This window comes from Spermophilus citellus (genome assembly GCF_964194105.1).
Source record: "Spermophilus citellus genome assembly, chromosome: 3".
NCBI lineage: Eukaryota > Metazoa > Chordata > Mammalia > Rodentia > Sciuridae > Spermophilus > Spermophilus citellus.
The window spans coordinates 161,902,654-161,921,241 of NC_138184.1; the positions used below are offsets into that span (position 1 = coordinate 161,902,654).

The window sequence follows — 18,588 nt, forward strand, 5'->3', positions numbered from 1 at the left end:
ATTGTTCCAAAAGTGATTTCAAAAGACTGTAAGTGAACAAAGTTCAAAATTGACATTACATAATTGACAAGGAAAATTATTGAATATAAGCTTGCTCCATGACATTCTGGTAATTTCCCAAATGAAATTAAATCTGGTTTGGGGCTGGAGATTACTGAGTGGTAAACCACTTACCTAGCATGTACAAAGCCCTGGATTCAATCCCCAGCAATAAATATATGTGTGTATACAGAATAAATAAATATATATATATATATATATATATATATATATATATATATATATATATATATATAGTATCTTCCTGCTGCCTGCTGATGAGATATTCAACATCATCATTATTGGTGCACATGCCATCCCTCTGAGAAATGCATAGGAATTCTTGGACTGATATGGTGACAACAGAAGTAAGAGGCCTAGCCCTGACTTTCACTTGCCATTGTCATTTTTGATCCTCCTTCTGCTACTGACTTTTGCTATCAAGCACTGAACTTGTGCCCTCCATGAGTATTGTATTTATTTCCTATTGCGGCTGTTACAAATCACCACAATCTCAACAGCCTAAAAACACAGCTTATGACATTACAATTTGAGAGATCCAGAGTCCAAAATGGGCCTCACTAGTTTAGAACCTCCTTTCTAGAGGCCACAGGAGAGAATTCATTTTCTTATCTTTTTTCAGCTTTTCCAGAAACTGCCTATAGCTCTTCGTTGGTGGCACTTCTATCTTCAAAGCCAACAAAGGTAGGTCCAGTGTTCTGCCAAGTCCCAGGTTCTGACTCTGCCTCTCTGTCCCCATTTATAGATCCTGGGATTACACTGTGCCCACATGGATAATCCAAGATGCTCTCAAATCAGCTGATGAGCAACCTCAATTTCCACTTGCCATAGCTGAACATATTCATAGTTTCTGGGGATTAGGAAGTGAATATCTTTGAGGATGGATGACTAACATACTACAGGCTGTGTGACAGAAGCTCCACAGGTCAATCCTCTTCTAAGAATTCTTCCCAACCTCTTTTTTAATATCAGGAAACACAACAAAAATGGAAATACTTTTCTAGTATATACTGGGCAACTGGATTACCCTGTTATGCCACAGGACATTTGGGAAACCCTGTAGCCTGCACTGACCATGGGATTGGTCACAGGGATTCACACTGCTGGACCTTAAGACCGAGGCACTTAAGGAACAAATCACAAACATGCATGCATTACCTCCATGAGGTCTCCAGGCAGCTGTGTGAGAGAAAAAGTTTTGCCATTCATTAATCAGCCATTCCTACTTCCTCCCAGTTCCCTCAGAGGAGGACTCTCTTGCCTCAGCCCAGCACATTTCCATCTTCTTAAACAGGTACTAGCTTCCTTTGGACTCCTGTTTTTTTTTTTTTTCTTCTGTGGGGCAACTCAATATGACTCCTCCTAGTTGCTCTTGACACTTGATAAAGGGTCCATCCACTTGAGTGACAAGCGATAGAATTCAATTCAGACTGGCTTAAGCAAAGAGAAGGACTGTTTTCAGGAATAGCTGGATCCAGGGCTAACAGGCTCTAAAATTCTTTGTGAAAGCTCTTTGTCAAGTCCCACAAAGTAGCCCTCAGAGGATTTAATCTTTCATAGGTCTTTAAAAGATAAACTCATGCAGCCCCATTCAGGAAATGGTGTCTATATAAAAGAGTTAACACTTTAACTACTTTTATTCAAAGTTTTAAGTTCCCCTATAATCTTTTTTATAATTAAAGGGCTGTATCTAAGTTTTCTAAATATCTGAAGATCCACCAGTATTGCTATATAAGGTGATTTTGTCTCCTTTCAACCATATGTCTTAAAAGATAGTTTCTCTGACAATTTAGACAATAGCATTTAAATGGAAAATTATTTTCTCACATTAAAATACCCAAAAGAAAAATAATGATAGAATGGCAGAAAAAAAAGGAGATGTTAGTAGGAATTTTAAAAACACTTTGTACATGACTAAATCAGTATATCAATATCTTCATGAATAGATGTGATTTGGTATAATCAAAATGTCCCAATTCAGATTAGCCTATTATATCCTATAAATGAAGGGATTTGTAACACTTCAGAAAACCAAATTATGAGATAAGTACATCTTATGAGACATCTAGTTCATTCGATCACTACATAGTAATAAGAATCCACTCTGTGACAGTCCCAGATCTAGATACTTAAGGTATGACAGTGAACAAAACAAAGATCTTTATCCTCAAGTAGCTTACATTCCATCAGGAAGAAACAGATAATACCATAATAATAATAAAATAAGTGCTATGCAAAAAAAAAGGAAAACAAAGTGAAAGAGAGGGATATGGTATATGGGGGAAAAGGGACACAGTGTGGTATTAAGCAAGTTGGTCAAGAAACACATGGAAAAAGTGTCACATGAGCAAAGGTTGAAGAAGTTGAAGGGACTGACCATATGATAGGAGAATAGTTCAGATGCCTCCAGTCCAAAGGCCCTGAAAGGAAGCATACCAGGCATGTTCCTAGTAAGAACAGAGTAAACCTTTCAGCAAGAACAGAGTAAACAAGGAGAAAAGTACAATATGATAAAATTAGTTGAGGGGGAGGATGGGCTGATGGCATAGGACTTTGTAGATCATTTTAAATTATGTAGCTTTTACTGTGAATGAGAAAGGAGCAGCTGGAAGGCTTTAGGCAGAGAACAATCAAGTTCTGTTTTATCTTTTAAAGGAATAATTCTAAGTGTTTCTTGATAACAGAATATAAGGGGTAAAGCATGGAAATTTACCTAATAATCCATATGAAAGATGATGGTGGTGTTAGCATTGGAGAGGATAAAATGCTGTAAGATTCCAGAAATGTGCTGAAGGCATATCCATTGGGATTCACTACAGGTGCAAATGCAAGAGCTTTACAGAAATTAAAAATTGCTCCAAGGTTTAAACTTGGGCAACTGGAAGGATTAATTTGCAAGTAGCTGAGATGCAGCAGGTTTGAGGTGGGAGTTAAGGTATAATTTAGGCTGTTGAATATATGAATCTTGAGTTTTGAATGAATGAATCTTGGTTAGTCAGAAATTTGGAACTGCAGGCATATTGATATTAAATCTATGAAGTCACTTAGGAAATGAATATAATCAGAAATAGAAAAGAACTGAAGAGATAAAAGAGAAAGGGAATGAGGAAGGCAAGGGAGGGGAGAAGATGAGGACAGAAGGACCACTTAACTTATAAAGTGCTTCCCTAAAATAGATATTACTAACATTTACCATTTTCTCACTCTACTACAGTCCCTTTTTCCTGATCCCTTTTCTTAAATGCCATCATAAGACCACAGTTGGCCAGTAAAATGAAGTACATATGTCATTACTGGGCAAATCAGACCTTCCTAGTGTTCAAAACAACAATAACAAAACAACATAATAGTATGCACACGTACTTTGCATCTTTAAGGTTATGACTCTTCAAATTGCTTTTCTAGTAAATGTTCACAGATCATAATAGCTCTGTGGGGAACATTAATGTAGCACTTGTTCATTACAAGCTTTTATAAAGTAAAGCTTAAGTTTGCCTTTCCTCAAAAGTTTTTTCTTTAATTAGATTTAAAGGTATATCTAATCCACAGTTTTCAAAGAGCACCACACGGAATTCTTCTTTTATTTAATTGGCCCAGAGAGATATTTCTTGAAAAAATAGGTTTCTTAAGCATAGATTTTACAAATGCTTAATCTTCTTGCCAGGAACAGTGGTCCCTGCCTCTAATCCAAGTGACTAAAGAAGCTGAGGCAGGAAGATCACAAGTTTAAGGCCAATTTTACCAACTTAGTAAGACGCTAAGCAACTTAATGAGACCCTGTCTCAAAATAAAACATTAAAAGGGTTGGGGATGAAGTTCAGTGTCAAAATTCCCCTGGATTCAATCCCCAGCGCCAAAACACACACACACACACACACACACACACACACACACACACACACAAGTGTACCTGCTTCTTGGAGATGTCCAGTGAAAATTAGCATATTAAAGACTCTGAGAAGTCTCTGGATAATAAGGAAACTTTTGTGAATAAGAAATAAATTTTGTTGGGCAGAGTGGTGTATACCTGTAATCCCAGCAACTTGGGAGGCTGAGATAGAAAGAAAACAAGTTGAAACGTAGTGAGATCCTCAGCAATTTAGCAAGTCCTTGTCTCAAAATAAAACATAAAAAGGACTCGGATATAGTTAAATGATAAAGCATCCATAGGTTCAATCTCTAGTACCAAAAAAAAGGGGGATGTGGGCTTGGGTTTAGTAGGGCAGTGTTACATCATCCCAGGGTACTATCAAAAAGCAAAAAGAAAGACAGGAAGGAAGGAAAAGAAAAAAAGAAACTTTTGTAGTGTTAAGTCACTAAGGTTTGGGGTTGTCATTGTAGCATTGACTAGCCTATATTAACTAACATATTTCTCTGCCTACACAGAAAAGGGAACAGAGATGAATGGATCATAACCATCCTCAAAAGGCAAAGAAAAATGTTTTTCTTTATATCTTATATCCAGATATATGTGCCTATATTAGTGATCTGGGTCAGGGAATCAGTATTACTTAAGTGACAAAAATGAATATAGATAACCAAATACCATTCGTGATCAAACACTTGTCCCTTCTGATTATGAACTGTATAACCCATCTTACAGTAACCATTTGGAAAATGCTATGGTAAAATTAATTTAAAGGAAGAAAATGATGTAGCACATTTAAATAATTACCTATTAATATATTTAAGTTCTAACCAAAAGTAAATTGTGAAATGTCAGCAGAGAATTTTAATGACTTTTCCCTAATACATGTAATGAGTCATATAACACTTCTTCAAGTGATTATGTGAAATTATATTTAAATAATAGGAAATTAAGTTTAAAAATTTGAATAGTATAAATTTTTTGAAAGACTTATTAAAACTTCTAATTAATGAGGGGCTGGGATTGTGGCCCAGGGGTAGAGTGCTCACCCAGCACGTGCGAGGCGCTGGTTTCGATCCTCAGCACCACATAAGTAAATAAATAAATAAATAAATAAATAAATAAAAGGTATTGTGTCCAACTTACAACTAAAAAAATAAAAAATAAAAAAAAACTTCTAATTAATGAGTGGCAATTGCATGATGTATCATAACTCAAAAAAATTCTATCATGAGGCATTCTTAGGACCTACGCAGCATAAATTGGTGAGGAAAGAATGAAAACAAGAACTCTGCTGGGCCAAGGTTAAGGGAAATAATCCAGTATAGATTTGACTCCCTAAAAGCCAGTAGTTTAAAATTCAAAGCCAGTATTCAAATAAATGAGGAAAATGTAGGTTTGACTCTGGCAGGAAAGGAGAGGGCAGCAAAACAACTAACTCAAGGAAAAAAAGAATAGCCTGGACCTTGAGGAAATAGACTCAGGTCTTAAATATAGTGAACACCATTTGGCAAAACATTTCCCCCTTAAAATGCCTGCATAGGTGCTGGGGTTGTGGTTCAATGGTAGAGTGCTCGCCCAGCACGGGTGAGGCACTGGGTTCAATCCTCAGCATCAAATAAAAATAAATAAAAATAAACGCAATGTGTCCACCTACACTAAATATATATATATATATATATATATATATATATATATATATATATATTTAAAATGCCTACATAATCTTTACCCTAAAATAAAGATTATTTACAAACCACACAAGATATTTTGATATATAGATGTTAAATATGTAGTTAGGCTCACTACCTGAATTAATAGACTACCAAGACATGCAGTTCAATTTTGGACTTCAGAAAATTCATAAATTATTATTATGGAACTTTGAGATCTGTCCCAAGTACTTTAAAACTATAAATGTTAAATCTACTAAAGCCAACATTCTACAGTGTTTAAGGTAAGGTTGGTCCCTGAGTAAAACAAAAACTCAGCAATCATTCCAGAATACAAAAAGAGGTACCCAGTGTCCTTTAAAGACATCTAAATAATTAAATGGTAAAGAAGAAATCACAAAACTTCAAGACCACTGAGGTCTTTTAATATTCAACTGGTTAGAGTATATGCACACCTTTCCCTTCCATCCTTGTAGAACAGCTTTTTGCCAGGTGTCCACCCTTTTCAGTTTTAGAGACTGGACTAGAGCCACTAGGCTGAGTCTTGACAGGCCTAAATGAATCATGGTGGTCATATTACCCTTTTGTAGTGATTGGTTTGGGCATGGACATGTCACAGCAGGTAACATTTCTGTCCAGGAAGATAGGAAATATTTTCAAGGCATTCTAAAAGGTTTCATTGCTCATAATAGTCATTTTATTATCAGTCTGAGAATGAAGCCAACACACAGAGAGATCAGAGCCAAAAAGACTTCAAAGAAGCAAAACCAGGTTCCAAGCGTGCCACTCCTAGAGCTGCCCAACCTCTGGACTTGTTGATAGAGAAGAAAATAAGCCTTTTATTGCTTCAGGAAATTTAATTTACAATTTTCTGTTACCTGAACCTGCGAGCCTCTATACTAGTATAAACAAAATGCATTCACAAACAAAAATTCAATCATTACAGGTTGAAGTAAAAAGCAAAACAAGTCTTCCCCAGCCTTCCTGTCCCACTCCTTAGAAGTTGTGTTACTGGTGTCTGTTGTCAGAGCTTTTCTGATGGTTGTCATTAAAATTTCAGATATCCTTAAATCACTAGTATTGGTTTATAATTTTAGACAGATGATTACCTACCATGAAAAATGGTAGAATTAATAACCTATCCTTTTCTTCTCATTTCCTTCCCATATGTTAGGCACAGTTTACATAGTTACCTATAAATGTAATTGAATATTTTATGCTTTGTATATATATTAGAAAACATCTGTAATATAATAAACAAATTCATTATAAATTAAATAATTAAATCTATGAAAGAAAATTTTTTCAAGAAATTTCCAAATATCAAATTATAATGTTTGCTCTCAATTTGTTTTTAGCTTTCTTAATGCCTATGTGAGAATACACATTCAGTTCTCTGTCTCATTTCCCAGGTTGTACCAGATGGTTTTTTGTTGACATTGTTGTTTGTTTGTTTGTTTTTTGGTCTCATCCTTGATTAATAATTGATCTTTTTGGTTATAGGCTCAAAACTATTTTCCTCCCAGGTATGGTGGCATATGCCTGTAATCCCATTGGCTCAGGAGGCTGAGGCAGGAGAATTGCCAGTTCAGAACCAGCCTCAGCAACAGCAAGGTGCTGACCAACTCAGTGAGACCCTAAATTTAGTCTCTAAATGAAATACAAAAAAGGGTTGGGGATGTCAGTGGTGGAGTACATCCGAGTTCCATCTCTACTACCAAAAAAAAAAAAAAAAACTCTGTTCAGAACTTCAAAGTTATTGCTCATTTATCATTTATCTCAGAACCTGATATTACTTTTTATAAATCTGTTTAATTAAAACTTTGTAGAGAAACTTCTGTTGACAACATTCCCCCACCAAACACTACACGTTACTCTGCAACTCCCCCGTTCCTGCCTCCAGGCCCAAAACCTCAATACATTGCTTATCTAGACTTGGTGCCTTCTGTTCTTCTCCTCCCATCTCTCACCCTCTCTCCCTTTTCATCCTTTTGATTTTAACCTAATAGTCACAGTTTGATTTATTTTTTTTATGTGGTTGGGGGTTGGAAGAAAAGAATCCTTTGTTTTCTTCTACAGCAGACAGCATCTCACTAGCACTTAACAAGAAACTTTGTTATATAAATTTACATCAGGAATGACATAAGATCAATAATTTTTACTTCATATATACAAAGTAAAAGATTAAATAATTCCAGAAAGACTGATTACATATGTTAATATTTTGACCAATTTATATTAATACCATTATTTTGCAGTCACAAAGGATATTTCACACACAAAAAAATACATACATATGTAAATAATGTGTGTGTGATTGACTGTTTTTTTTATCACTGAATAGAAATACCTCAGTTTACTATTCAACTCTCAGAACCTGTTTGACACCATCCAATGCTAATACTGGTCCAATTAGTAAAAGAATTAGACTGTCATAATGATTTGCCCTTTAACCTAATAGTCAGTTTGATTTGTCCCTCCTAAAATACTATCTTATTTTTAAAATACAATTTAGTAATGATGATTTCTATTTACTTGGGAAAATAAAGGAATTTGTATTTAAATTATAATCACATAATTTGTTTGATGTCATTATTGATGTAAAATAATCCTGAAGAAAAAATACTATGAACATTATTCAAGTAGCTAGAACAGTAATCAAAAGAAAGGCACATTGATGAAATGCAGTCTAAAGAAAACCATAATGGGCTCTGATGGGATAACCTTTTTCAATCAGAGCTAATCCATAGCTAATGGGAGCACAAGTATCAGCCTAATATATGCCATGATCCTATACATTAAGTATTATTTGGTATGTGTTTATGTATGTGTTCAAAATATTTGTTATAATTTGATTGTTTAATCTAGTATTCACCAAGCTTTTATTGTAGCACACTTAGATATGGTTAAAGGTATTTGGTAAAAATGGTTCCATGGCCTGCTAAGTATGGCAAATAACACTGGGTATTTTCTACCAAAGATTTAAGATAAAGACTGAAAGCTCTAAGAAGCACATGTCTTAGTCTGTTTGAACTGTTATAACAAAATACTGTTTAGACGGTGGCTTATAAAAAAACAAATTTATTTCTCAAACTGAAGGCTAGGAGATCTAAGATGAAGGTACCTGAAGATTTGCTGTCTGGTGAGAGCTTTCTTCCTGGTTCAGACACAGCTGTCCTCATACTATAACCTCCCATGGCAGAAAGGGCCAGTGGTCTCTCTGGCTCTTTTACAAGGGCACTAGTCCTACTCAGGAGGGCTCTGCCCCTATGACCTAATCACGTCCCACAGGCCCCAACTCCTAATACCATGCCTGGCAAGTAAAGATTCAACATATGAATTTTGGAGGGACATAATTATTCAGACCACAGTATCCACCAATAAAGAAATATAATATATACAACAAGGTTTAAATATTAATACAGATTTCACAAGCTTATTTGAACATGATTGTTTTTTCACAGAATACTTATTAAAATTCTGTAGCAAACCATTCTGAAGAACAAGTTGTTGCTCACTGAAGGAATCATAACTAAAACTCTACTAAAATGCCTGTGTGAAAATTTTGTCCAGAAATGCCTCCACGGATAATTATTTTATCCAAAGAACTTCCATTAAGAGCACTTAATTTTACTGCCATTCTGTTTTAAACCTTCTGCAGACAGGCACACACCCTCACCACTTGGTAAGAATTTGTCTTGTCAAGGTCATTTTTGACATCTGTATTCTAAATAAAACAATGGACAGTTCAAGTTGCATCTTCGCAGATTAGCAGCAGCATTTTACAAGGCTGATCCCCTCTTACTACGTGATACATTTACTTTCCTCCAAGTCACAAAACTCCATGACTCTCTAGCTGCTGCTTCTCAGATGCCTTTGTAGGTACCTGACGGCTCAGTTCTTCAATTGCTTCTTTTTAATATCTACAACCATTCCCTTAGTGATTCCATCCAATCTCAAAGTTCTAAATACCACCCATATTTTGACAATTCCAATATGAACATTTCCAGCTCAGCTTTCTTCCCCAAACTCCAAAAACATCTTTATCTCAAATTTAGTATATCCAAACTCAACTTCTGATTTTCCCTCTTAAATGTCTTCTTCCTGTAGCTTTCTCCATCTTAGTTAAAGGTAACTTTGTCCTCATAGTTACTTAGAATATAAGGCTCAGAATCATCCTTTTCCTCCTTTCACATCTATATTCAATTCATAAGCAAATATTTGTAGTTCTACTTTGAGAGTTCATCTGAATCTTACCATTTCATCTCAATTCCACTAACACCTTGGTGCAGTGCACATACTGCAAGGATTTCTCAGTCTAAAACACTGAAATATCCTAATTGGTCTTCCTATTCCACCACAGAAATTACCCCTCTATGGTTTATTCTCAACACAGCAGCTACAGTGATCCTTTCAAAATGTTTTAAAGATCAAGACATTTATTTACTTAAAACATCACATTTCAAAGCCAAACCTATACAATCTTTACAAAGGCTGCAAAGTCTTACATGAACTATAGGGCCACCTCCAAACTCTTATTACATTAATGAACTCATCTCTTGCTACTCTCATTTGCTCACTGGCCTCCAGCTGCTACACTGGCTTCTGTGCTATTACTAGAGCTTCTCACACATGTAAATAATTTCCTTCAAGTCTCTGTGCAAATTCACCTTCTCAGTGCTGCCTACACTGACCATCCTGTTGAAAATTACAACACATTCTCAAATTGCCTGCCTTACCAAATTTTCTCTCCTGTGCTATTTTCTTTATCCTCAGTTTATCACCTTATTTGGTATTTTTAAATTGGTTCTTCTGAAGTTATACTTGAAAATAGAATCGATTTTGATAAAATTATACAAGCATGATATGTATCTTATTGTAATTATGGATGAACACAATGTGGGATTCACTTAGGTATTTTCATAAGTACATAGGAAAATTATGTTAGACTTATTCTACTGTCTTTCCTATTTCTATTCCCCCTCCCTTCCCTTCATTCCCTTTGTCTAATCTATGGAACTTCTCTTCTTCCCCTCCCCCACTTTATTGTGGTTTAACTTCTACTATCAGTAAAAACATTTGCTCTTTGGTTTTTGGGGATTGGCTTATCATGGTTTTGTCTCCTTCTACAAGAATGTAAGTACCCCCTCACCTTTTATGATGTATTATATCACCTTTTATGATGAAAAATTATTGTATTATACCAATAAATGGAACTGTGCTAACAAATTATCTAGGTAGTTCCACCTGGGGAGAACATTTGAGTAGCAAAGTTACAAGAAAGAATCTGAATTTTGTAGGACAAGGTAAACCTGCATAATAAACAAATGAACTGTACATTCCCCCACCCCTGCTGACTTTTGTTGTCATGTAAACTACATATGGATTAACACTGCTTCATCTATTTTGCCTGATGCCATCATTATATGGAAGGAACCCCTGGAATAAGCAAGTTAGACAAGAACTTGTGCCTGACTTATCAAAAATCTGATACTACTAAATTTTTTTAAGATATTCTAGTCCCTGAATTTTATTTCTTTATGTCAGGTTTAGTTGTTGGGGCTTCTTTTCCCAGCTGTTAGTTTTCATTAATGTCTGATAGTGCTTGGAAATCCGTATTTAGGAAACTGCATGAAGTTGCCAATGGCTGACAAAGTTTCCTTGGTGTGTCTGCTTCAGATCTCTTTGAACAGGAGTTAGGGTTCTGGGGAAGTATGTGGTTGACAAATCAGAAGTTACTGTTCTCTACAAAGGGCAAAGTAAAAAGGCCTTACTATGGAACTGAAGTGCTGCTTTTTTCACTTCTCCACTCACTCAGCCTTCCTATCACAACCCCATACCTTCCCTAGGAGCTCCCCAGGAACAATCCTTTTCTTCAAGAGTGGTTCTTAATTCTCAGCCTGAAGAAAAGTTACTTCTGTCAACTATTTACCTGGGAAAAGAAAAGAGCAGGGGTTCCCAGTGCAATTCTATTAATTAACATGATTAAACTATGGCAAATTCCTTCCCCCATTATGAGCTTCAAAGCTTCTGCAGGATATCTTGGTTATGGTTTTTCTCTAACTTCTCAGTCCAATCTCTTCCACTTGATACCCTGCTGGAATGTCTCTAAACTGCTGGCTTTTGTTTTCTAGCACTTTCATGTTTTTATTCTTATTTTCTATCATTTCCTTGGGATTAAGAAAGAACAATCATAACTTTACTATATTCAATCTGAATTTAAAATGTCAACATTAACAGAATATAAAAACTTTAGAGACCTACTCTATAGTAAGAAACTGATATTTGCTTATTTTGTTTGGCAATGATATAATTTTCCCTAGTGTTTGTTTTGTTGGACCAGGAGTTAAATCCAGGGATGCACAACCACTAAGCCACATCCCTAGCCCCTTTCATTTTTAGACATAGTCTTGCTAAGTTGCTTAGGGCCTCACTAAATTACAGAAGCTGACTTTGCACTTTGAGATCCTCCCACCTCTGCCTCCCAAGCCGCTGGGACTACAGACCATGTACCACAGAACATGCCTAGTGTATTCCTTCAATTGCTCAACAAAACTCTATTTCAATACAATAACCCCAAGAATGTATAATTTGGTCAGAGGGTGCTGGGGATTCAACCCAGGGCCTTAACCACTGAGCCACAGCACCAGCTCATTTTTTTATATTTTATTTAGAGACAGGGTTTTGCCAAGTTGCTTATGGCCTTGCAAAATTGCTGAGACTGGCTTTGAACTCAATCCTCCTACCTCAGCCTCCTGAGTTCCTGAGATTACAGACATGCACCATCATGCCTGGCACAAATTCTTAATTGAATTTGAGAGATCTGAATTTGTATGGACTTAATATCATCTGTGTCTATCATATTCCTATAGACACTTGAATGTTTAAGGAAAGGATAAAAGTCATATGAAAATTACTATTTTACTCAGGGTAGGACTTTTGACTTTTGTGAAGGAAGTATACATTGTACTACTGTATTGTCATTTCCTCATAGTTTTCCATTTTCTATTTGTACATTCAATCTGTACAAACCAGAAAACCATTTATTCAAGAAATTTATGATTATTAGTAAAATCTCCAACTGCTTACATACCAAACTACACACACACACACACACACACACACACACACAATTACCCAAGTATTTTTCTTGATATTTTATCTAAAGTTTCTATGATTCAGGGTCAATTTTTCCTTGGAAAAAAGTTATGCCAAACAGTCAAAAGTCATAAATAAATAAATACTCAGAATGAAGAAAAGAACGATAATCAGAAAATCAGGCCTTGGAGAAAAAGAGGGACACATGCTAACAATACAAAAATAATGCATCCTTAAAGTTAATACTGATTTGAAAATCAGACCTCCGTCAAATGTTTCCTCTGATATGTGAAAACTAACCCACAATAAGGGGGTGAGGATAGAAGTTCAGTAGATTAGACAATGGGGAATGGAGGGAAGGAAAGGGGGATAGGAAAAGGAAAGACAGTGGAATGAATTGTTCGTATGTGTATATATATAAAATATGACAGTGAATCCCACCATTGTATACATGCACAGTGGGATGCTAATTAGAAAAATATATATTCCGTGCTTGTATAATTATATCAAAACAGATTCTATTGTCATTGTAAAAAAAATAAAATTTAAATTAAAAAAAATTGAAAATGAGACCTCCACCCTTTTCTGCAGCATTTATTCTGTTTTATAGGCTATTTATGAGCCTCGACCCCAAATTCAAGATAATTTTTTTATTATCAAACAAAACTAGGGATTGGCTCAGTGATAGAGTGCTTGCCTGGCATATTTGACACACTGGGTTTGATCCTTAGCACCACATAAAAATAAATAAATAAAGGTATTGTGTCCATCTACAACAAAAAAAAAAAATTAAAAAACCCCAAAATAGGGCTGGGGATGTGGCTCAAGCGGTAGCGCGTTCGCCTGGCATGCGTGCGGCCCGGGTTCGATCCTCAGCACCACATACAAGCAAAGATGTTGTGTCCGCCGAAAACTAAAAAAAAAAATAAATATTAAAATTCTCTCTCTTTAAAAAAACAAAACAAAACAAAACAAAATACTAGGTTTAACATTCAAGAAAAAAGTAAGGAACACAAACATAATAAATTAATTTTCTTAACAATTCTCAAATTAAGGGCTGGGGATATAGCTCAGTGTTAAAGCACCTGCCTAGCATGCCCTGAGTTCAACCCCCCACACTGTGAAATGGAAAAAAAATAAAAAAATTAAAGGTAATTAACAATTACAGTTTTTTGCAGTCTCTTTTTCCCAACCAGGCCTAAAGAAGAAAAAAATTGGTGGCAGAACACTTGTTTGGGAAAGCAAATAGGCCAAAACTATTGTAAATAAAATCTTCAAGCCACCAAAATTTGGGAGAGAAGGAAAAGAAAACAGCAAATTATCAAATGACAATAAAACAAGATCCTATCAGAGTTTTCGGATTAGACAAAAGTAACTTCATGGGGAATACACCCTACAATCTGCATATGTCCCATTGCTTATATACATCCTTTATACCTCCAGAAGTACATAATAAACTATGAACAATAAAATGACAACAGAGAATATTGGATTGTAAATATTTATATTTCTTTCTTGCACTCACAGACAATGCTGTATGAGACATTACTAGTTTTAATAAGTATCCATAGGATTAATACTCATATGGAGTATAATGTGAAAAAGTGCAGAACTAAAGAAATAAATCTATCTGAAAACAAAAGCACACATTTCTTAGGATTTAAAAATATTGCACATAATAAGGTTGCACAGAAATTACTGGCTGGCTTTACAAACAGAATGAGGTATTAGTCAATCTCTAGATAAAGGTAAGTGCAAAGACGAAGAACTACACACACACAAAAAAAAATACACATAAATTCATATTAAGACCTAGAGTACCAACAACTAAGAAAGAAATGTAAAAAGATGTATAAGTAGCTATGATTTCAACCCTACAAAATCATTAGCTAGGGACTAAACACATAACAGTCTCTTGGCAATGTTTCATAAGTTTTCAATTTTTTTTCCAGCTTAACTAAGAGCAGTATAATCATTTCTCTTACCTCAATTCTACAATAGAAAGACACAGTTCTGTGGTAAATATCAAACCATCCCTTTCTAAAGCTTTCAGTGGCAATTAACCAAGATACCGCTCTCCTATGCTGAATAAATTAGTTCACATACATTTAGCAACCCAATTCAGATGCTACAGAGCATGCAATTTTAAATTAGCAAAGGCTTCACTGCAAAAATCATTCAACTTCACACAATTATAACTTTTAAAGTTTAATCCTGATGTATCAAGCAAACTCAATCTTTTTTTTGGTGGGGGAAGGGGGGTGATAAAACTGGCCACGTTACTGAACCCAAGGGCAGGTAGAAAGGAAAAAATTATAATAATAAAAAAACCCAGGCAGATTTATATCTCTTTAAAGAACCTTTCCTAATCAGAAAAATTAATAATTAGATTTTGTCTACTAGCTGAATATTGCTGAATTCTTCAAAAACAATTTAAATATATGTTAATAGCTATGTCAAATTGTTTAAAGTAAGTGAAATCATGCACTTGTCAAAATAGTTCACAGAAAACTGTTTTACATCAAAGATACTGACAAAGAGTCAACTAGGTGGGTTTAGTGAGAAAAGAAAAAGAACCAACTATTGTCCTGAACAATCAGTGTACGTAGTAACCATATTTCCTCTTCGTTGAGTGACAGTCCTGCAGTGCTTGCTAGAGCCATGAAATCTATTTTCAGTCTGTACTGTATGTCGATTGCTGGTATCAAAGCCATTAAAAGAAAACATTTTCTCCATATCTTCAAACATGTCATCAAACAATCCACCTCCAAAAGAAAACTCCTGAAAATGATGCCTTTGTCGACTAGAACCATCCTGGCGTGTCTGGAAGTGATTTTCAAAATGCTTCTTAGACCGAGTGTTTTGGTTTTGACCAAAAAAACTAAAGTCTTTAAACAAATCATCAAAATTGAAGTTAAACGACTGCTCAAAAGGACTTCCACTGCTTCTTTGTCCTTTACCATTAGTAAAAGCACTGTGTCCAAGGGTATCATACTCTTTTCGTCTACTAGCATCTGAGAGTGTTTCATATGCTGAAAGAGATAAATTACATATATTCAAATTTCTTCAAATATGATTTTAACTCTATATTTTAGGGAAGGAGGTCATATCACAAGTAAATGCAAAGCCCTACAAACATTAAATAACCAATATCGGTTAAATGAATGCTACCATTACCAAAAAGAAATTTGTTGACAACAATTACAAAGTTATAAGAAATCTGATTTTTCACTTCCTTACTACTTAATGTAAAAAGTTTAATTCCAACTCCCTAATCAGTTACCATCAACTCTTGAATATTCACAAAGTGCAATTTATTTTAGAACTATTCTTAAGTTAAAATGTTTTTCATACTTTTTCTTTAAAGACAAATGGGTTTTGAAATACAGATTAAATGAAGAAAATGTCAGAGACTATATTAGGTTTTTTTATATTTAATCTACATACTTAATATTATGTTTCATAAATCAGTTGCAAGAATTCCTTTTTTAAATTCCTTTTTACATAGAAACAGCAGTGTTTTACAAATAATAATAAAATAATATTTTCAATATTTTAAGATCTGAATGTCTATTCATTCATTCATGAACCAAAGTATTATCTGTTATGAAAAAAAGTCTCACAATCTCACTATATTTATATGTAAATTCCTCACTTGTGTGTCCTCCCATCTCCATGAAACCTTCAAATACATAGACTTCTTAGCATTCTCTTTACCGATTAATACCCATGAGACATAAGGAAAGTCATTTATTTACCTTCTGCAATCTCTCTGAATTTTGCTTCAGCATCAGGACTCTTATTTTTGTCAGGATGGTACTTCATGGCCAATTTGTGAAAAGCCTTCTTGATTTGACGCTCTGATGCTGACTTTGGCACACCTAAGATATCATAGTAGCTTTTTGAGGCCAAAATTAACTCCGTTATCATTAAAATGCAGATTGCAAAGATGAAAACTGACTGGGGAGTAGCCATTTCTAATATCCTAAAAGAGAAAGGGGGAAAAATTTTACCCATGGAACTAATCTTAACACTTTTTTAAAAAGAAACCCAATGAACCTTTATATATGAAGTAAATAATGTAGCACAAAAATGTTCAGCAAATACTATCTTGTACATTCTATTGTATTGGTAGTGTTAGTATTTGTGACACTACATCTCTATTTCCAGTCTGGCTTACCTGCTGAAATGAATGCTGACTGTTGCTTTCTTAGGGAAGGAAGAATTCTACTATTTAGATATCCTGGGCTATTTACATTGGTAATGCACTGTTCCCCCTGTGAAGCTAAAATACATTATTTTCTTTTCAGAATACAAATTCTTGAAAGGAAGACTGGGATCTTTTAAATTAATTTTGCATTTTTTTCTTTAATTTTTGTTATGCTTGTATATATGATGGGTCTTCAATAATATTTAGTAAAAATCAGTGATTAAAAGTTTTGTGTCTCCTCTGTATTTGACTCAAGTATGAGAGGAATGGCAAAACCAAGAAAGATGTTTCTCAATTTGGTTGAATTCTACTTGTTCTTTAAAAGGTCAACACAATTTGTAAGTTATAAAACCTGTACAAATGCAAGATCCCAAATGTTCAACAAAGAAGTATGGACAAATAAGTTCTGTTTAAATTTACTCCTATTTAAGAATTCTATTAAGGCTGTCAGAAAATATGAAGTGATTTGATGGGTACTTTAAAGCAGATTCTTATTTTCAAACTTCTAAGTAATTAAAATATTTATCTTAACTTTAAATTACTATTAGTTTTAACTTAGATTTCAATTTAAGAATTCCTGATAATATATACTTAATGATTTGAGATTCAAAACGAAGTGATCCTCTTTTTTTAATGCTGTACCATAGAAATCCTTAATAACCTATGATGACCTAACAAGGCTGACGAAAAGGCACTATGATTTGTTGAAACTGCCTGCCTTCCTCTCCTGTGGCCTTTCCTGGGAATAATCAGCAGGTGTATTACTTTTTTTTTTCTCCAGAGCGTTACTCATAGTCACGGGTACCAAGGATCAAGTACAACCTCCTGGTGTAAAGAACACAAAGAGAACATGTCCAGTGGACACCGCATCCAAGGCGGGCTGCTCCAGATTCCAAGGGCGGGTCTAACCACTGACAGGCACCTCGATGGCTAATAAACGTTACTCCAAGGTTTCCAGTTGAACATCTGATAATTTTTTAGTAAACTAACTTTTCCATTAAGCTGACTTCTCATTCGGACCCGCTGGACAGCGGCCTGGGCCTTACTTCCCAGTGCCAGCGGTTGGACCATCCAACCTTCATCACAAGGCAACCAGCCCTGTCCGTCCAAGCCCCACCATCAGGGCTCCCTGAGGCCTGGGGCCCAGTCCAGCGAGAAGCTGTCTGAAAGCCAACGACACAACCCAACACACAGAACACTCTGTTTTGTGGTTTGGTCATCTCCTGATGTTTCCTTCGCCAAGAACCCGCAGCCCGAAGCCCTTGCGGCAACCGCGACAGACATGGAGGCCAATATTGCCCCAAACAAGAAGCCACTGTTCCGGGGACGCTCCAAATCCCACTCCCAGCGACTCCCGGCCTTGTCCCTCACCCGCACTCTCCAGCTACCGCTCCTCCTCCACCGAGCCGAGGCGCCGGTGACGCTCACGAACCGCTCCGTTGGGTTGCTGGGGCTCGGCCTCTCACCCCAGCTTCCGCGGCCTCCTGGAGCCGGCGCGCGCCCCACTGCCTCCAGCACAATCACCTCTCGCTCCCCGCACCGCCTAAGCCACCTCGTCCCCTCTCAGCCCGCTCCCTACTGGCGGGCGACTGCTGCTGGAGCCACCGCCTCAGGAGACGACCTACACGAAACGCTTCCCCATTGGCTCCCACCTACCCACCTGACCCTGGCGCCCTACG

At 35.9% G+C, this 18,588-nt stretch overlaps 1 protein-coding gene across 1 annotated transcript; it reads right to left on the bottom strand.

The window, feature by feature from the left end:
• Positions 1 to 14,186: 14,186 nt before the first annotated feature.
• DNAJB9 (DnaJ heat shock protein family (Hsp40) member B9) lies at positions 14,187 to 18,525 on the bottom strand. The gene is made up of 3 exons (XM_081283042.1): positions 18,281 to 18,525; positions 16,458 to 16,684; positions 14,187 to 15,731 (listed from the first exon to the last, which is right to left on the bottom strand). The coding sequence occupies exons 2-3, from the start codon at positions 16,672 to 16,674 to the stop codon at positions 15,280 to 15,282; spliced, it is 669 nt and encodes a 222-aa protein (XP_081139168.1). The 5' UTR covers positions 16,675 to 16,684; positions 18,281 to 18,525; the 3' UTR covers positions 14,187 to 15,279.
• Between the last annotated feature and the right edge of the window lie 63 nt (positions 18,526 to 18,588).

Excerpts from the sequence above, each read along its gene's own strand:
- DNAJB9 (XM_081283042.1), bottom strand. The coding sequence starts at position 16,674 with ATGGCTACTCCCCAGTCAGTTTTCATCTTTGCAATCTGCATTTTAATG. Across the intron at positions 15,732-16,457 it reads ATTCAGAGAGATTGCAGAAG|CATATGAAACACTCTCAGAT; the intron begins GTAAATAAATGA and ends TATCTCTTTCAG.